The 21,363-nt window shown below is 35.8% G+C and overlaps 2 protein-coding genes across 5 annotated transcripts; one reads left to right on the forward strand and one right to left on the reverse strand.

The window, feature by feature from the left end:
• The first annotated feature begins 329 nt into the window (after nt 1-329).
• LOC116165422 lies at nt 330-10,437 on the forward strand. Of its 4 annotated transcripts, XM_031479858.1 has the most exons (8): nt 392-484; nt 639-708; nt 771-859; nt 910-1,232; nt 1,279-1,614; nt 1,666-1,857; nt 6,548-6,721; nt 9,067-10,437. In XM_031479858.1, the coding sequence occupies exons 3-8, from the start codon at nt 778-780 to the stop codon at nt 9,496-9,498; spliced, it is 1,539 nt and encodes a 512-aa protein (XP_031335718.1). In that variant the 5' UTR covers nt 392-484; nt 639-708; nt 771-777; the 3' UTR covers nt 9,499-10,437. The 4 variants fall into 4 exon arrangements, with proteins under 4 accessions (XP_031335719.1, XP_031335718.1, XP_031335720.1 ...); XM_031479859.1 differs by lacking the exon at nt 639-708 and having other exon boundaries at nt 330-484; XM_031479860.1 differs by lacking the exon at nt 392-484 and having other exon boundaries at nt 534-714.
• Nucleotides 10,438-17,838: 7,401 nt separating this feature from the next.
• Nucleotides 17,839-21,029, reverse strand: LOC116166014. Its single transcript, XM_031480824.1, has 6 exons — nt 20,756-21,029; nt 19,936-20,650; nt 19,308-19,880; nt 18,903-19,248; nt 18,140-18,830; nt 17,839-18,083 (listed from the first exon to the last, which is right to left on the reverse strand). Exons 1-6 carry the CDS (start codon nt 20,827-20,829, stop codon nt 17,951-17,953), a joined length of 2,532 nt encoding a protein of 843 aa, XP_031336684.1. The 5' UTR covers nt 20,830-21,029; the 3' UTR covers nt 17,839-17,950.
• Between the last annotated feature and the right edge of the window lie 334 nt (nt 21,030-21,363).

A 21,363-nucleotide genomic window follows, 5' to 3' on the forward strand; every position in this document is an offset into this window, starting at 1 on the left:
GATTTGTATTGTTAAACTTTCGTTATACACATTGCTATATAATTCATACATCATTTCAATTAAGTGAAGTTTTTTAAACAAACATATTTAATGTTTCACATAAAAACAACAAACATAATAAATCGGGAAATAAAATTAACTGTTGTTTATAATGTTACATTGTAAACTTTCGTAATAAAAAGTAAAACGGCGTTCCATACTCCCCGTTTCAAAAATTGCAATTTTTTTCTAAAAGCTTAGGTACATTTTCGTATTGATTTCCTATTTAGGGTAATGTATCGGTGGAAATGTCGGAGCCGAATCTTTTTCAAAAAATCACCATTTTACCGCTCGTAGTCAGTGTTAGTTGACGTCATGCGCACGGGAGGACGTGTGTCGTAAATTGGCAGAGATTATTATTTGCCAACTTTTCTTTTATTGTACATTATCTATCACAATCTTTCTTTATTAACAAACAATATTGTTATTAACTAAATTATACAAGGTATGTTTCGAATCATTCTGTGGATCTTTTGTTTGTTAATACCTCCAATTGTTACTTTTGTTGTTAATTATGAACATGTACCTAAAGCCATGAATTTGGGATAAATTTAACTTAATTGTTTATAATCCTGTTGAACAGTGCGTTTCTACTTTAGTTTTGTGATACCGTCGATACCGATAATAAGGAACGTCAACAATCCCTTTACCAGTTAGTTAAACTTTAAGGTTATGGTCAATAAGTGTATTTACTGTCAAGTGCATATTGTTTACATTTAACTATTTTGTAGATTTAAAATGTTGGAAAATCATTTGGCGCTGCATAACTTCAATGGCCAAACGTGGAAAAATTCCGCCGCTCACAAATATTTAGAAAATTGTAAGTTCGCACATTACACATTCTTCGATTGCAGTCCAATTTAATTTTAGTGCCAATTACGAGCTCCGATGTAAATTCTGTTATGGACACAAGATATTTACTACCTCGGGAATACATCTTTACATTTGGTTTCGAAAATGGCATTACTAATCCTGTGATATATTTCTCGTGCAAGCTATGTCAGTTACTGATTAAGATTCACGAATTAAAAAGCCACATGCTCTCTAAGCATTCCAATTTGGAAACGTCGTTATCTAATTTAATCCCGATAACTAGCCCGCCGCAGTCAGGAAGTAAACCAAAAAAGAGTTCGCATAAGAGCAAGAAGAAAGTGGTTCCACCCCCAAATGTTCCTCCACCTCCTTTGTTTTCGGTAATTAATCTAAACGTGTTGGCGATTATAAAGTTTTTGTTTTTAGAATATTGAAGTGTCTAGCCCTGTACCTGCAATAGAAAATTTACTTCCACCCGTTTTACAACCAGTGGAAACAGTGCAAGAGAATGCACCCGCTAAAATTGAGGTTGATCAAGTTCCTAGTGAGGCACCACATTCAGCATTACCCACCCAAACTTCGCCAACCGTTGTTCGCGTACCAGCCATTAGTATTTTAAAACCTAAAAAGGATAGACTAGAGCTACACAAACATAAAAAGTTGAAAAAGAAAAAGAGCGATTTCGATCCCGATAAGCATTGCGGCGTCGTAGATAATAATAATCAGAGATGCCTGAGGGCAATTACATGCGCCAATCATACCGTAGGTCATATACATGGTGCTTGTACTTTTTTAATCTGCTTTTGTTCGTAGATTGTTGAAAGACGTGCCGTTCGCGGTCGTTCCACAAGCATAGACTCGTTGATCTCCCAATATAAGACGGCTAAATTGAAGTCGAAGCATCGGAATGTCCCTAACGTTTCTCTCAATATAGCGCCGAAGCAAGAAGTTAAAAGCGGAATTAAATATATCGAGTTAATTTACGATAAAAGTTCCGCCAACAAGGTAAACATTTTTGAGTGCCATTTCGATTTTGACTTTTGCGGAAGAGAATGCGGGTTTTGGTTTTCAGCTTGGAGATCGACATCATCAAGTTGACTCAAAAGTCTGTTTAAAGCGCTCGTTAAGTTCTGAAAAAAATTCAGAGAAATTCAAAAAATTGCCAGAAATTCAAATTTGATTTCCCTTGCATTGATGAGTTTTGAACTGTTAATGTTTTAAAGGGTAGCTACATGATCGACTGGATTCTTTGGGAGAGGCATTGTCCAAGTTCCTAGCACAAAGGGAATCCTTGTGTTCCATCTGACCAGTTCCAATCAAAAAGAGGGTTATTACTCTCCATTTGGTTGAGTAGGTATGGTTATACATGGTTAGTTCTTGAGATTGATGGATTCAAAACCACATTGAGGTGGCAGACATTTCAAGGTCAAATGTGTCCATATAAAGGTGCTATTGGTTTCTGACTTGGCTTAAACTAAGGAATATTTTATTTGATTTGCCTTTACCTTTAAGTGGGCGCAGGCTGCTTTTCGACTTGTCCGACATCGTGGTTACTGTGATCAACTGTTCCTCCAGGAAGCATCTCTCATGGCGCTACGAATAAACTGGAATAGAAAATTCATATTTTTAGTGATCACTTTATTGATATAGTATTGCTTTTTTAGAAATCAAATGTTTTCCATTTCAGCATCTAACAGTTTATTTGCTTAATGTCGCTCCAAATCTTGTAGTTTGCCCTTCAAAGCTAACATCTAGCTACTGGTTTGGAGCGGGATTTTCCTCGGGATTCCTCTTGGCTGTACACATCCGTCCGAAATAACAGCTCCCCAATGTCCTCAGACTTGTATGAGCGAGGGAAACTTACCATTGGCCAGTTCCTAATAAAAAAGGGGCCATAAACGTGGTTGAGTAGGCGTGGCTATTATGTGGTAATACATGATTGGTTCCTGATGAACTGACTTCTGTACTATTCTCTTCCTGTATCAAAGCCAAATGTGTCTGACATAAAAGTGCTATTGTTTTCGACTTGACTTAAGTGGGCATGACTACGCATCAACAGAAAAATATTTTATTTTTATTTAATTGGCTTTTATGTATTTTCAAGTGGACGCATGCAATTTTTTGGCTTACCCCAGAGCATGCATAGTCTCTATACTAAATTACCTTTAAAAAAACACTGACACAAGGTGACCGGTTACCCAGACAGATTATATATAAGGTGTTCAAAATGGGTTTTTTTTTGTAAGCTAGGTATTTTCAACAAATTCATTATTTTTTTTTATTTTGACAAAGTTTCTTATTCATAATCATGATTATTTGTATTTTTTCCGGAATGTAAATTTATGTACAGGGTGTTACAAATGGCTTCATTGGAAAAAATAATAAACACGTTTTTATATACCCCTTACTTTGTGGAAGTTTGGCGCTTTATCCTCGGAATACCTAAAATAAATCCTACGAAATTTGCGCATTGAGCAGGGTAATTAAAGCTAATTAATATTGAAATCATTTAACCTATTCAATTTTTTACATTATTGACGTCATGAACCATTTTGACTTAAGCAATAAGTATGCTTTCTCCAGATGTTCCAATAGCCCTTTGCGAGTCCCCTCCTCTGACATTCCATTCTTGAGATATTCGCACTTAAAGTTGACATGATTAATACATACGTTTTTGCGATAACTTCGCTATTTGTAGAGCTACAAGAACCTTGACTCAGTATGGCATTCCTGTATTCAGGGTGTTCCCAAATATGATGATGTAAATACAGAAGCGCTTTGGCTTATTTTATGACTAAAAGTTTATATAAACATAGGTTTGCAAACCCTTCGTTACTGATGTACAGGGTGTTACACTTTGCTGAAGCGCTTACATAATTGATAATTGGAAATGGCGACTCATTGAATTGGAATACTCCATTTTGGTCACCCTGTATAATGTCTGGATAACGGGTTAACTTGTTTTTTTAAAAGTAATTTAATGTTGGTTTTATTTTTTACTCAAGTTATTTATTTCGCCTCCGCCGTAGTGGTGAAGTAATTTAGTTATTAACAATAATAATTTTCTTTATTCAGTTATCGCGCAAGTTTATAACAAAGTTTCAATTTTAGTTCAGGTTTCTAATTTCGGATTTTGAGCTTTGCTTATGGGGATAAACCGAAAGGTACACATACACACCTCGTATCTTTAGATCATCTACTTACCTTCTTTGCCAAGCGCCGAACCAACCTCTTACAGTCGACCTTGAACTGCTAGACCAAGAAAAGAAGGGAGTAAGTAGGCCATTTCTTTCCTTCTTACTAATTTGGATAACACAAGCGCATTATTTTTGCTGACTTATTTTGAAATTGTTTGAATAATGATGAAGAATTTTGGATCTTGTACTAAGCCAACAGCGTATATGACTTTTTGTACTTCCAATATACGATTTGACAATTTGTGTCACCATGTGGTTGCGTCTCGTGCGATTATATTTTATATGCTGTATTCCAAGTATACTTTGGTGTTATTTTTTAAGTTTTACATTTTAATTGCAAATGATATAGTTTTGCCTCTACAGGTCTGGAGCGAGATTTCACCCAGGACCGCTCTAGGAACCCAACTCACTATACGCTTAATGTCCGAAACAACGGACTCTCAATGTCGTACTTGGGTGTATTCTCTTTACCACTTAAAGCGAGTTGGCCATCTGAAACTGCAGATATATCATCAGGCTTACCAGGGAGGGGAACTTAAAATTGACCAGTTCCTAATAAAAAAGGTGTCGTAGCTCTCGATTTGGTTGAGTAGGCGTGGCTATTGTGTGGTGTTGTATGGTTGGATTTATGGATGCAAAGCTACATTGAGGTGATTAACTGAAATTTCCGACTTCAAGGTCAAATGTGTCCCGTATTTTATTTTTGTTTAATTTACCTTTATTTTTAAATAGACGCAGGCTACTTTCCGGAGTATCTTTAATAGGTGATTTCCTTAGGATAAGTCTCTCTCATCGCACTATGACTGGATCAACTCCTGATGTGGATAATTCAAGCGTGTTACTTTGCCGACTAATTTCGAGATTTTGGAATAATGATGAGGTTAAATCGGGAAAGATAATAATCTTTGGTCTTGTACTGCGCTAACACTGCATATGGGTTTTTGTACCTCCAATAAACAAATCGAAAATTACGTATCATACTTAACCATTTCGTTGACATTGCAATGTGTTGTTACAGTTTCTCCCATTTGGGCCCTTTGTGCTGTCTTCCGTCCCCTACAAACAAATTTTTGAAACACGAAATTAAATTTATGTCTTTTGATCTTTGGTACAAAGTGAGGTAGCTTAAGAACTCTTGAAATTGAAGCTCTTTTTCAAATTTTATTTTCTGAATCGATTAAGTTTAAAGAAAAAAAAACAAGGATTATATGGGGGTTATAATTGATGTCCCCCTTTCCATTTAACATCACTTAAAAGTTTGTCTCCTTTTTTTAAAGTCAAAGTTTGGTATTGCAACTCGTGACACGCCCATTTAAAAAACACTAAAAAATTACAGAAAGCTGCAGGTTTGAAACGAGATTTCAGTTAGAAATGCTTTACAAACCCAATCCACTTGATCTCATATTCAGGCATCTTATGAACTTATTATAGTGTTAGGGGTGGTCCCAATCGGTTGCTGCACTGCGACCTTTTGATCTATCTTGCTCCCCCGGTATTATCTACCCTTGAAGGATGGCTGTATCTTTAACAAAGTCCAGGAATTTTGATAGGGCGAACCCTCGTAACTTCCTCTTGTCTAATTTTTTCATTTCCAAGTAGGTGTTTTCTTGAAGTGCTGTGGTTGACACAGTTGGTTGTGTTCCAGACAAAGCGTCTACTCTGTCAAGGATCAAGGCTTTGATTTGCCCTGTCTCCTCTTCCGACAGCGTTCCCTCCAGGTCTCATGGACAAAAGGCATTCTGAAGCCTGTCGCTGCTTTGCTAAAGATTCCAGTATCCTTTATAGCCCCAGTTATTGTCTTTTTCGAGCTACTTCCATTGGGAGTGCTGCCATCAGACTGGGATCGCTTTTGCATCTTAGTCTTAGTACAGTCTCGGTAGGTGCTTAGAGCTCCCCACTTCAGTAGATGGGAATCCAGGTTGCTTAGAGCCCCCTGGTTCCTGCCTCAACTTTTTTAACTTACCTAGTGCTGTCCCGGAAAGTTTACGAAATAAATGTTCACACGCACTGTACCCCCTGCACACGTGTAAGGCGACTTAATACAACGGGGTGGCGCCCGGTGCTCCGAGGTTAGGGCCAGTAGTTACTGATCCTCGATTCAGTCACTTATACTCTCGATCTGGCCCTCTGGCTCTTAGGATTTAGGTTATTTGCTGACTTTAACATGAAACAGTCTGTTTTTATTAGCTGTGGATTTTTCGGGTAGTTTTTATCCGATTTAAAAAAGCGTTTAAAAAAGCGTGTTGGCGCATACGGTTAAAATTTGGGAGTGCGCATGCGTAAACTAACAATCAAAATGTAGGTAGACACTTTCAATGTTCACTGTTCAATGCGCGTATGTTTAAGGAACTCATCAAGGACCACTTAACATTGATCCTCACCCACAATAATGGGACGCACTACATAAATGTTTTAGAAATCATGTTTGCTACATATGTAGAGGAGTCTGATCCTATTAGCTCCTCCCGATGACAAATAATCATGAATCTTTTTTTCAGTTTTCCGATACTCCGCTACTGCCACATGATAATCACAATACCTCCACTCATACTGCTAAGACGCATAAACGAGAGAATCACGTTATAAAAAGTATTCAAATAATAAATTCTGCAAACGACGGAAATGTACCGCCAACAATTCTATTAACAAGCGAAAATTCCGGCAAGCAAATGGTGAGTGTGTATAACCTTGTAGGTTCCATTCCTCTTTAATTGTCGTTGTATTTCGTTTATCCAATAAATGGTGCAAGTTGTTAACTTCTTCATTTGCATGTTTAATTTGAAAACAGATGCTTTTTTTTTGCTGTAAAATGTGCTTAAAAAATAAATGAGTCTGACACCTTGGTCTGAATTGAGTTTTCCCTAGTTTTTACAGAAATATCACGCACAGTATCACCAATCCGGTCCATGTCAGACTTCTATTTTGTGTTATATTTGAATATCACATCAAGCTATGTATTTGGTGGTGGACCAGGTAGCTTATAGTGTATGTTAACTCCTCGCCCATGCATCCAAGGCATGCTGATGTTTGTACGTGATTGCTGTGGTAGTGCTTGCAACTTGGATCTAATTACGGCTCGCAGAAACCCTGTTGGGCCATTGCCGCTTATACGGAATGCGGTTTCCTCAATTCAGTGTATTTTCCAGATACTTTACAAAGTCTTAAAAGTGAATGCGTTTTTGGAAGAGCACGTTGAATAAGGATTTCTAAGAATCTTAGAATTTCACTCAAGTACTCAATTAAGAAATCTGAAATTTTCGACTGCTATTCGAAGGAAAATCAGATCGAATCAAGAATTTATCCCAATGAGTTAAAGATTATGTAGATGGCTGGTTGAAAGGATTCGCTCGATATTGTTCAATTATCAGGTGATCTCGCAGCTGAAGACGAGGCTAAAGATGAGTTTCAAACTGGGGGTAACACAAATCTGGGAAACAAAATTGAAGCGAAGCTTTCAGACGGCTATGATTGGTGACTTCTGGCGATACAATTGCGTCTCTGCTTGAAAAGCATTCCACTCATCCTAATCTAACTAATTACCCCCACAGGCTGTGATTCATTTTGAGGCCAAAGAATTAACCGGAGCCGTGACATTTCCTCCTGGATCTGCTAGGTGGCTTGGCCCACAAATCTTTAAGGACCTTATTTCTGCTAACACAGATGCCCTTCATATATTTCCAAATATCATGTTATCTGGCCAAGTTTCGAAAGAAATTCGTCCAGATGTTCAGGGGGTCTCTGACAGCTCCGAAAACACAAAATCAGGAGGAATCTGGCCATTGCACTTGAGAATTTGTGGAGACGCCTTGTGTCAAAAATGGTTATCTGAATTTCTGATTTTTTCCCTCATCATTGGGTGTAAGCGTTAGGGGTGGAGCAGAGGCAGGGGCTTACACGGCTTTCAGATACTTTTCATCTGAGCATTCGACTCCCAAATTTTTTTGGAAAATTAATTTCAAAAACGCATTTAATGAAATTAGGAGGGATGCTTTACTGACAGTGGTAAAAGAAAAATTTCCATGGAGAAACTTCCAGGTCGTCTGGAGTAGTACTCCCATTCATGTCTTGACTCAGAAGAGCCTACTAGAAAACAATCCACCAAAGCTAGACTCATACACTCAACTGGAGACTAGCCCATTGCTCTCCGCTCTGCCTTCACCACAACTGGGAGAAACCACACCACACAGTTGCGCGTTGTGGATGCATTGCACGTTCTACGAATTCTGCAATTCTGCTTATTAACGTATTCGCTTAGATAAACGTGTGCTTAATCCGAAACAAATATTCCTCAACTTGGCGTTCCAATATCTACTGCGCGAATCGCAGTCTCTTCCCATGATCAGTCAGTGAGCGACTTAGGGAATAAGACATGGCTGCCAACCGTGGGCAGAAAAAATTCTGAGAGTTTTAAATTTAAACTTTTAAACCACCAGATACACACACACAATGCAAAGACCTACTTTTCCGATATCGCACCTGCAAATGCAGTGATTCAGCGTCCGAAATGCGCTTTCCTTTTTTTGGGGTTGTGTTGAGGCTTAGTGGCCTGCAATTAGGATTGAGGAAATATGCAAAGAGGTTATGCTCCATGTTGGAAGAAATAAAGTTCCAAAGTGGACCTCTAGAATGCAGAAACTACTAAGAGGGTCACTTTTTTATTACTAGCTCTCCAGGAACTCGCCCATTCGTTGGTCTGATTTGACATAGTCCGCTTCCCTGTTATGTGTATTTCTTTCCACCATTACAGACTATCTTTCACTGTACAAATGCCTTTAGTTGGAGCGCTCACTTGCGTCTGTTATAGTTTGGGTTTGGGTGAGGAACTCCAACCACTCAAACCACATCGAGCAACGGCCCCTGTACACTTGCAAATGTGAACTAAGGTATTGTATCGCTCCTTTACTAACTTACTTGTAAGATGGCTTTTGTGGCATGATTTTTGACTTTTGGTTGTGGCTTATAATTCTAAAATTTGACTACGTATGCAGTGTATCTATACTTTTGTTCAATTATACAGGTTTCGGCTAAATTAAAGACTGGAAACGGAAAACTGATCAAATTGAGATTAGTCCAAAGCAGCACCACCTTACCTTTGCCAAAGTTATCGGAGTCGGCGACTCCCCTAACGCCGACGATTTACAGCTTACATCCTAAGCCGATGACTATGCTAACTGGCTCCCTAAGACGCGTTGGGAGTAGCATCGTATTACAAAATTCGACTCGTTTAGATCGCCAAAGAATGGATTTACAAGCGGTCATTAACCAGCATAAACAGTTAAAGATATCTGTGTCCAATAAAGCTGTTTTGCAATTGAATTCTAATAGTACGAAACAAAGCATATTAAAAAACAATCTCAAATCCGGTACATTCAAACGTACGTCGGTAGATAAAAGCAGCGATTTGAAGCAAATGATCTGCGCTTGCTCGTACATAAAGCAGCTTTTGTAAAACTCAAATGTGATATTTGCCAATTTTTTGTTTACAATGCAAACGTCATCCTTTACGAATTAGAGATCTCTGAAAATATTTTCCCAAAGAGACATGCTACTCACTAGGACTGATTGATTTTAATTTATTTAGACGTAAAAGCTTCTGTATTAGTATAAAGTTACAGGACTAAGGTATCTCGCTGCTAATAGTTGCTTACGCTCAAGAAAATGTGTGGTTACTTTAGAACGAATAAAATGCAATGTACCAGCGATTGCTCTAGGCCTCGACAGTGAAAAAGAAATTGAAAAACTACCGACATTACTTACTGGAGAGATACTTCAAATAAGTAGGTCGAAACACCAATATGCTACTGTGGCTATGGTTTTCTAGTCAAACGCTACTGGTGTATTCCAGAATATGCGATCTGTATTAAAATTATTATTTTTTTTACAACATTATCTTTTTTAATTGTGCCTTGAGTGATTTTTAGCAGTGGACACTGTGATTCACAGTTATATTTCTTCCTATTTATAAGAAAATTTTATTTATACTTGGTTTGATTTTACACTGTTACACATTTTTTATTAAACCCTTGTAATAGTTATCGTCGATTGTCACAATGTGATGCCGTTTTTTTGGAAAACCATGCCTTAATATTCCTAACGTAATAAATAAAAAAGATAAGCGTTCTATAGACAAACAAAATTTGTAAATACATAAGTCTATCATAGAAACATTATTCGTGTGATCCTAAATAAGTCACTTATCCGTCTGTATATATTTGTACATGTATAATTCTATAACTTGCACTAGGTATATATCGATTTTATTTATTCTATTTAATTAATTAAGTCCATGTAATTTTGTTACTTTTACTTACTGTTATGATTTCCATTTATTTATACGGTTACTGCTAATGACTCATGGAAAAGTTCTCAAATAAAAATGTGAATATTACTTCTTTGTATGATATGGTACCTATACTTAGTTATATTTCCTAACACCAATTTAAAGATGACATATGTGACCCAGTAACTTTTCATTTGGAAATGGGTAGTAGAGGAGCGAAAAAAAATTGTTTTAAGGTGTGTATGATAATGAAGTTGCAAATTTAATAAACTTATTTTTTTTAAATAGATTTTGCTAACAAATTTAGTTAAACTTTACTCAAAAGCTATGAAAATGAACACAAAATTTGGGACAGTGTTCATTTTAAGATTCCACAAAGGGATTAAAAAAATAAACAAAATCACGGAGATCTCAGCAAATACAATTCAAATTTTTACTAAAAGCTTTCTGCTATAGTGCAGATGTGCACTAGTCCTATTACCAAAAATGCGCTTTCATCATGCATATGCTGATTTACAACTTGTTTCATCACGATTCGCCTACTGTGGTGTCATTTTATAGCACTTCAAATATTTTTGTGTCCATGCCGGATTTTGTTTACAGGGTCCACTAGTCGCAGTTTAAATGCATATAAAGACATAGTGCCTTTCTATTGAAAAATTACAATTTTTTAGAAACTCATTCTTGCATAACAATCTTTTCGTTGTGAGTGAGGGTTATATAATTTTTGCAGCACACTCAATATTGTTGTTTCCTCGATTGATCTTGCTTGCAGGATCTACAAACCGCCCTTTAAGTTCACATAAAGATATAGTTCCTCTCTGTTTTAATAATTACTTTTTTTTACATAAAAAGCCCCTATTATGTAGGTAATTGGTCCATTCTGGGGACAGGCATTTTCATGGTACTGTTTTGGTTTCTTCGTTTGATTTTGTCTACAGCGTCTACAAATCTCCCTTTATCTGCTCGTCTGCTGTCAATCAAAAGTTATAGACCAATTTCGAAAGAAAACTCAAAGGGCTGTAACTTTTGAACTAGTAGCCCAATCTTGGAACTGTTTGAAATTATGGATTCTACAGGCCACATTCTATAAGAAAATTTTTTTCCGGGTCGATCTGAGACAATTTTTTTTCGGGCCTCAAAAAAAGGCAGTGTATAACCTTCCTTTTTTACCAAAAATCGACTACACCAAAATTTCTCGGGAAAACACTTTTTCTTATTATTTTGGTGCGTAGAATCCAAAACAATTCGTACTTTTTCGATCAGACTTCTCAATCAAAAGTTATAGACTAGAAACCAATTTCGAAAGAAAATTCAAAGGGCTGTAACTTTTGAACTAGTAGCCCAATCTTGGAACTGTTTGAAATTATGGATTCTACAGGCCACATTCTATAAGACAATTTTTTTCCGGGTGATCTAAGACAATTTTTTTCGGGCCTCAAAAAAAGGCAGTGTATAACCTTCCTTTTTTACCAAAAATCGACTGCACCAAAATTTCTCGGGAAAACACTTTCTGATTAATTTAGAATCCAAAACAATTCGTACTTTTTCGATTAGACTTCTCAATCAAAAGTTATAGACTAGAAACCAATTTCGAAAGAAAATTCAAAGGGCTGTAACTTTGGAACTAGTAGCCCAATCTTGGAACTGTTTGAAATTATGGATTCTACAGGCCACATTCTATAAGAAAATTTTTTTTCCGGGTCGATCTGAGACATTTTTTTTTCGGGCCTCAAAAAAAGCAGTGTATAACCTTCCTTTTTTACCAAAAATCGACTGCACCAAAATTTCTCGGGAAAACACTTTTTCTTATTAATTTTGGTGCGTAGAATCCAAAACAATTCGTACTTTTTCGATCAGACTTCTCAATCAAAAGTTATAGACTAGAAACCAATTTCGAAAGAAAATTCAAAGGGCTGTAACTTTTGAACTAGTAGCCCAATCTAGGAACTGTTTGAAATTATGGATTCTACAGGCCACATTCTATAAGAAAATTTTTTTCCGGGTCGATCTGAGACAATTTTTTTTCGGGCCTAAAAAAAAGGCAGTGTATTCGAGAAGGGAAGTGATAACAGATGGCGCTACCACAAAACAAAATGGGCGGTGTAAACGGGGTTAAATTGTGTTTTGTATGTATCGTATCATATCCAGTGAAACACTGAGGCACACAACAATAATTCTTGCTCTTATTTTTTTTTAAAGAGGACGAATTTAACGTACATTCAGCCATAATGCTTATTACTTATCCCGTTTAGGTTAGTTATATATTTCTCCGCCACGTGTCGCGTCGATCTCTCCCCTTCTCGATATAACCTTCCTTTTTTACCAAAAATCGACTACACCAAAATTTCTCGGGAAAACACTTTTTCTTATTAATTTTGGTGCGTAGAATCCAAAACAATTCGTACTTTTTCGATCAGACTTCTCAATCAAAAGTTATAGACTAGAAACCAATTTCGAAAGAAAATTCAAAGGGCTGTAACTTTTGAACTAGTAGCCCAATCTTGGAACTGTTTGAAATTATGGATTCTACAGGCCACATTCTATAAGAAAATTTTTTTCCGGGTCGATCTGAGACAATTTTTTTCGGGGCTCAAAAAAAGGCAGTGTATAACCTTCCTTTTTTACCAAAAATCGACTGCACCAAAATTTCTCGGGAAAACACTTTTTCTTATTAATTTTGGTGCGTAGAATCCAAAACAATTCGTACTTTTTCGATCAGACTTCTCAATCAAAAGTTATGGACTAGAAACCAATTTCGAAAAAAACTTCAAAGGGCTGTAACTTTTGAACTAGTAGCCCAATCTTGGAACTGTTTGAAATTATGGATTCTACAGGCCACATTCTATAAGAAAATTTTTTTTTCCGGGTCGATCTGAGACAATTTTTTTTTCGGGGCTCAAAAAAAGGCAGTGTATAACCTTCCTTTTTTTTACCAAAAATCGACTACACCAAAATTTCTCGGGAAAACACTTTTTCTTATTAATTTTTGTGCGTAGAATCCAAAACAATTCGTACTTTTTCGATCAGACTTCTCAATCAAAAGTTATAGACTAGAAACCAATTCGAAAGAAAATTCAAAGGGCTGTAACTTTTGAACTAGTAGCCCAATCTTGGAACTGTTTGAAATTATGGATTCTACAGGCCACATTCTATAAGAAAATTATTTTACGGGTCGATCTAAGACAATTCTTTTTCGGGCCTCAAAAAAAGGCAGTGTATAACCTTCCTTTTTTACCAAAAATCGACTACACCATAATTTCTCGGGAAAACACTTTTTCTTATTAATTTTGGTGCGTAGAATCCAAAACAATTCGTACTTTTTCGATTAGACCTCTCAATAAAAAGTTATGGACAAAAAACAAATTTCGAAAAAAAAATTCAAAGGGCTGTAACTTTTGAACTAGTAGCCCAATCTTGGAACTGTTTGAAATTATGGATTCTACAGGCCACATTCTATAAGAAAATTTTTTCCGGGTCGATCTGAGACAATTTTTTTTTCGGGGCTCAAAAAAAGGCAGTGTATAACCTTCCTTTTTTACCAAAAATCGACTAAACCAAAATTTCTCGGGAAAACACTTTTTCTTATTAATTTTGGTGCGTAGAATCCAAAACAATTCGTACTTTTTCGATCAGATTTCTCAATCAAAAGTTATAGACTAGAAACCAATTTCGAAAGAAAATTCAAAGGGCTGTAACTTTTGAACTAGTGGCCCAATCTTGGAACTGTTTGAAATTATGGATTCTACAGGCCACATTCTATAAGAAAATTTTTTTCCGGGTCGATCTGAGACAATTTCTTTTTCGGGCCTCAAAAAAAGGCAGTGTATAACCTTCCTTTTTTACCAAAAATCGACTACACCAAAATTTCTCGGGAAAACACTTTTTCTTATTAATTTTGGTGCGTAGAATCAAAAACAATTCGTACGTTTTCGATTAGACCTCTCAATAAAAAGTTACGGACAAAAAACTAATTTCGAAAAAAAATTCAAAGGGCTGTAACTTTTGATCTAGTAGCCCAATCTTCAAACTGTTTGAAATTATGGATTGTACGGGCCAAATTCTATAAGAAAATGTTTTTTCCCGGTCGATCTCAGACAATTTTTTTTCCGGCCTCAAAAAAAGGCAGTACTTTTAAGTTATTCAAATGTTTGAGAACAATTTAGAAATGTTTAGGGAAAGTTTCCATTGTCACAAAATCAAATATAAAAATCCGATACATCTGAATACCGAACTCGATAGTCTACGTAACTTAAAAAACAATAGGGACCTTTCTTATATCTTTAAGACCATGTGTACCAATTTTCAAAGCGATCGCACGTTTCTAAACAAGTTATCATGCACACGGACAAACGGATGGTCAAAAATGGATCTGTTCCAAAATCGCTAGGATTAATTTCAGAAAGGCGTACTTATCATGTGCACGACGTACGATCGCTTTGAAAACTGGTACACGTATTCTTAAGGATATAACTGGTATAAGAAAGGTCCTGGTAGGTACCTCCTATATACTAATATAATAATAATAATAATAATACGCTTTTACTCCCCTTAAATTTGTATATAACAATAGAAATATAAAAAAAGCTAACCCCATACAAAGTATAACTTGATTTTTAAGTAGTATTAAGCCTTTTATCTAGTATACTATTTTAAATTTTTAATGTATTTGAGTGACAAGTATTTGAATACTTTTTACTGTATTCGAATACCTTTGAAAGTATTCGAATACATTCTAAAGTATTTGAATACTTATTTTTTTAAGTATTTGAATACTTTTCAATGTATCTGTTTCTAGTATTCGCTTGTGCTGGACGTAAAAGTATTTAGTATTCAAATACCTTTGATTTGTGTAACGTATTTACTATTTAGTATTCAAATGCTCTTTGAAAGTATTCTACCCAGCTCTGTCTGAAAATTGTTTTTGTTTCTATAATGCCTTGGAAACAATCGACGATAATTCCTGTCCTATTTGATCCAAAATTAAAAAAAAAATGCGTTACTCAAATGCCAACGCACCAATTATTCCATCTCACTCTAAAGAAACATTAATAGTAAAGCTCCAAAACTGTACGAAACACATCCGGGCTATCCGCAGGATTCCGAAAGGTGGTAGATACTCAGCAACCAATATATTGTGCGTAACGATAAACAAAAAGATCGGAACAATTCCTTGATAGCCTGATATTTTTTTCCTGTAAATCTTTTAACACGGGAGGCTCAAAAACAGACAACCTCACCACAATAATAATAACAAGTTCAAAAAGTAATCGTAAACGATTTACAAAAAGCGCATTTCCACATTAACAGTCTTTTTCCGAAAAAATTAGTTACCTACTTCAGCCAAATTCGTGTTCAGTAATTTAACCAAAAAATCCGTCCACAAAAAAGTAGCATTGCGCGGGTACAACCTATTCTTTGACATGTCATTTCAACTTCATTTTATAAGAATCATCTTAGCGTATAGAATTTAAAAGCACAAAAATCTGAAATCTCGACGATGAATTCCGAAAGATTCATTCAATATGTTGTTATAAACAACTTGCTCTTTGTAAAATTCGAGGTAGGGACTTGCGCTTCTAAAGCTCAAAAGTTTCAAATAGACGGTAATACGAACTTTCAAATATTCAGTAATTCTTAAACTTAAGTCGAAGGCTTGAAGATTCTACGAAACATTTACTCTGAAAACCTTAAATCGCTCAAGACTTGACAATTCAATTTGAAGTGTCCTTTTCGTACCCTAACTTTAACCTCACTCAGCCTTAAGCTTATGGTCTTAAGTTTAGTGAATTTGCAAGGCAAAGGTACTTTAAGTATCAAGGATTTATAAATTTAATTACAATTTATGTACCTACCTACATCATTGAATGGGGACATGGATGGAGGTTAATATAGGGGAAAAATTATCTACAGTGAAATTAAATAAAATAAATAAGCGCGATTCCGACATATTCCTAGATTAAATTAAAGAGAAGTTTAAGTTCAAGAAATATGCGTTACAACTTACACATAAATTTAATTCGTCACCTTTGAAGTCTTTGTCCATCAACAACGTTTAGCCTTCAAAGGTCTAAAGTCTCACGCGGCTAAAAAATGAAGCTTGAATTTTGAAAAAAATTCTAATATTTCAAACTAAGGGGGTTCTAAATAGAAAGTCGGCAACACATCATACACCCATAAGAGCAATGTTAACTTATTTCCCAAAAAAAAAAATTTATTTGAAATGTTGAAGAAACGGACAAAACGTCTTTTTGGTGTATACATGTGTCTGAATGTTACAATAGAACGTTTTTTTAAAAACGAAGCATGTGTTAATAGATATGATTTTTTGAGTGGCGATTTCGAATTTTCAATATAATCAATCACAGATATCATTATTATTAAATAATCTTCTATTATAACACAGTACGTGCAGTGTATAAAAGTTTAAACCACCGCGCACGTTGTAGAATTATAAACTAGTGCCAAAATATTGGGAAAAACGGAAGAAATCGATGGAAATGTTTCATGTCAATAAGGTTGAAAATCCACTGCAACACAATATAGGTATCTCTTTTCTTTCTAATGATCCGCGGCAGGTATAAATTGCCCGAGGACTTGGGGTAATTAGTGGATAATTTAAACCACTAACAAAATAAATTTACCTTGTATATACCCGAGGCTATTTGTACTACATTTATGCAGAACCTTTGAATGTCTGCGGGGAAGCGGAATGGACCGGAACGAATGTTATTCCGGGTTCCGGTTGGTAAAAAATATTACATATAGTTTCGTGTCGTGGAAAAATTTTGTACGCCGTTCCCGTTCATGAAGCGACCGTGTGGTCAGATCCTCCCCCCGAAAAAAAAATTGCACATAATCCTACATAATGGAAATTATTCCCTAACTTCCAATCGAATCGAAATGTAACAAATCGAATCGGAATGTTTAGTCAAATCGGAATTGTTTGCCTAATAATTCCGATTTTACTAAACATTCCGATTCGATTTGTTACATTTCGATTCCTTTAGAGTTAGGGAATAACCCTCATTGTTGGTTTATTTTTTCTTAGTGTGGTAAATATCACATCTGGAAAGGATTATACGTTCTCCAGATCGTACCAGCACACGGAACCCAGCAGAATTCGCTTTGTCTCTACACAAAGGGAAACAATAGATTCCACAAAGCGGAACTCTGTAACTGATTTTTTAATGTTTTGGAGCTTTCTCTTTAACCTTTGAAAGGCAGTAAATAATGTTTATTCTTCCAAAATTTTAAATTTGGAATATTTTTCCTCCAAAGCGCAACCATTATGTTTACTATGCCCCCCCCCCCCTTCCTAAACCTCCTGGGGATGGGCTGATGCTCGCGTTCCGGTTCTCGAAAATTTCCATTCCGAGCACTCCAGGGAATCGTTATTCGCGGTACCCCATTATTGTCATCGCCAATGCAATTTTATAAATATGGGACAAGTGACGCAATTATTTTATTGAAAACATACGGTTTGGTGTTTCACCATTGTAAAACATGTCACTAATGGTACTTTTATTTGAAAGATAAATTTTAATACAATTTTACATATAAACTTAAATATTAGGTAAATAAAAAACGAACAAGCAGGTTTGCATTTCCGAAAAAGTATTTAATTTACCATGTGTACCGTCCTAATGTCCATATTACGACATCGCCTTGAATCCACTAATTCTGGCAATAATGACTGCATGTAAAATTCTTGCAGCTTTTTTTCCATATGTTGTGTCCAAAAGATGTCATCCCTATAAGAATGTAAGTGCATGAGTATTTCGCTAGACATATTTTGTAGGTAACATACCTTCTTATTTCCTCAACATGGATTCCCGCTGTTGTATAAACTATAAAATAACAGTTGCTTCTCTTGGTGATGTGCATAATGCCTTGGAGTTGATAGTAATAATTATGACTCCTTTTTAGCATAATTCTATTGTTTTCCTCATCTAAAACACAATAGTCAATTAATTTTAACATACATGCCTCAACAGGATCGTGGTCGCCACTTTTCAAGGAACTCTTAATTTCAACTATACTGTCTTCCCCAACTAAACCGTCAGGAGAACAAGCCAAATACGGTTTTTCTTCATCGACGATGAGACCGCATCTGGTTACCTTTACTTGATATAGGCGTTCAAAGTGCTCAATGGCATTTACTTCGCTCTCCAATCCAAATTGTGTGTATTTGTTTCCTCTAAAAGAACTATACAGTAAGTGTGTTACAGTTTTAGCTGTGGAAGTTGTCTTGCGTAATTTGCAAACTTTCCCAAAATTAGAAGCTGTTATTCTTTTTTTACGTTCAATAATCCATAAATCGCTTTTTGATTGGTTTATTGTATCACGCTCAACATCTCTTCTGTTTAAGTTCTTCAAATCTTTTAGAAATTGGGCTGATTTTAGTTCATATTCTTCCAAGGATAGGTCAGGGATTGCAATTTCGTCCACCATACCGTAATGTTGATCAGCGGTCTGAAACGCTCTTTTCTTGATATGATCTAAAACAAAAAGAAATAATTACAAATAAAAGACGCGGAAAGGGGGCGAGTGATTGTGATAAACATACTTACGTTTTCTAGATCTGTTGTTGTACCGATGTAGTTGGGCGTCTAGGAAGATTTGTGTGTAATGTCCTGGTGGTCTTCCACATAGCTGCTTATGTAAAACGCCTAATAAATTACGTTGTTTGCAATTGTAGGATATGGCCGCCAGTTCACACCTTAATTGGTAGGAATTTTTGAGTGAAAAGTTTATTCTTTTACCTCCTACAAGTTTAGCTATGATGGAATTATAAGTTTCCGCAGGATTATTGTCTGTATCATACAGTAAACTAGAGGCGTGATCCGCAAGTCGTTGTATAATGGTATTAATTCCACCTAGGATCCCGTTTTGGGTATATATATCAACTAAATCATCCTAAAAATAAGAAAACACCTTTAGTATGGAATTAATAAATAGCAAATCAGAAACATTACCTTATTCTCATCTGAACCTTTGCAAAAGTAATCTTTGCAATGTACATGGCGGCCAAAGATATGGTAGGGACTATTCAATATATCCTTCTTTAAATTGTCAATCTTGTCATCAAGTGCATTATTTTCGGATTTCCTGTATGCGATAGCCCTTATAACTGCATTGCGGAAGCGACCTAGCATTGATGGATTTGACACATACTCTCTGTGAGGTTTTGAGTATTTGGTGTCTTTACTCAAATCGCTGAGTTTATTTATGAAGTTTCGAAGTAAATGATTGCGACATTCAATTTTTTTTATGTAAAACGATGGACCGTATGGTGCGATTTCAACTAAATGTTTGTAAACACTACTGTCGCCATCCCCAATTAGTTTTCCATATATAAGATTGTGGCGCGTTATGGAATTTTTAAAACCTTCACCTACAATGGCTGATTCCATGGCTGTAGACGTCTTAGACCAGTTTCGAAAACAATCATGGTCTTCTTCTTTACGCCCTCTAGCACATAAGAAGCAGTACTTATTTTTGACACCCATATGCAAAATTTTCTTTGTTTTGGCTCCAATGATAGATGCCTATAACAATGATTGGGTTATGCTTTGAATAGATAACGTATTCTTATAAACTTACCACTCCTGAAAGGGCAGAATAATTTTTACGATAAGATCGCTTTGCCCATGCACCGTCAGCTATAACGCCAATGACTGGTATACCATCTTTCATTTCATCGGCAAGCTCAGCTTCTTCTTTTGCAGCGACAGTCATCAATTGTTGATTTAATGCATGTACAGAAGGGTATATGGCATTGTGATTTTTTAAATAGGTCACGTTTGACATTTGCGGTATATCCATGGCTGCAAGCAGCTCTGCTAATTGACTGTATCCAATTCCAATAGATAAGGACCCAATAATACCAGCTTGATTTGTGGAATGAAATGTTGCACTACCACCGCAACTTCTTACGGAATCTATTTTCCCACACACTTTACATTTAAACGTAAATATGCTTTCTAAGCCTTCAATTTTTTCCGATTGGATGTCCATGTCGAAGAAAGAGCAACCAAAGCCATCATGTCGTAGAGCTCTAAGAGATGCCAAAAAATGACCAATCTCTACAATTCGGCGACCAGATAAAAATAAGGTATCTTTTTGCTCGCAATGAGGTTCTGTTTCTAGATCACTTTCATAAAATGACATTTCCGAACCGTGTTCGTCTTCATCATTGGTTCCACTGCCTGCTTCATGATTGACGTCTGATAAATGTTCTTCACATTGAACCATGCAATTAGGTTTGTCATCTTCTTCTATACTACTAACAACATTCATTGCCATTTTGGTTAACTTCCTGAAACAACACAAACCGTATAAGTATAGGTATACGTAGCATGTAAGATAAAATTAGAACATGTTCAATTATTTAAAAAAACTAACATAAAAAATTTGTACTTACGCTTCTCGGGCTTTCTGCAATATAACCTTCCTGCTCCGTTTCTTGGTGGTGAAACTTTTTCTTGCTTTAGGCATTTTACCACAATACACACTTTAGTACGTTTGATATAACGCAAAAGTAAGTAAACAATATTTGAAAATCGCTAGGGAAGTTCTTTTATATGAAGTAGAGACGTAATTATATCATTATTATGCAATTAGTTTTTGAGATGCTCATTATTTTGTGTACAATATATCTATTTTTGATAATGTTTTTCAATATCGTAATGAGTAATTATAGGTGATTACAGGTGAAATCATAAGTTACATTATCGATAATAAATTATTTTATGTTTCCTATGTAATGACATTATTTACACAATTATTGCAAAATCTCCTAGAATTTGAAAATAAACATAATTACAACAAATGCAGGTATAGCGTTAAATATCTATAGAATTTTCCTGAATTGACAGTGATTATGTAAATTAGGTAAATATAATAAACCCTCATTAACTCAACAATGAGAAGGTACCTGTGACCTTCTTGCTGCAATTGGTAATGTGTGTTGCATAGCCTTAAATACAGTAAGGCGCAATCTTAAATTTTTGCAAGTGTTTAGAGGCGCCT

This window comes from Photinus pyralis, unplaced genomic scaffold (genome assembly GCF_008802855.1).
Source record: "Photinus pyralis isolate 1611_PpyrPB1 unplaced genomic scaffold, Ppyr1.3 Ppyr1.4_LG3a, whole genome shotgun sequence".
Taxonomy (NCBI): Eukaryota; Metazoa; Arthropoda; class Insecta; order Coleoptera; family Lampyridae; genus Photinus; species Photinus pyralis.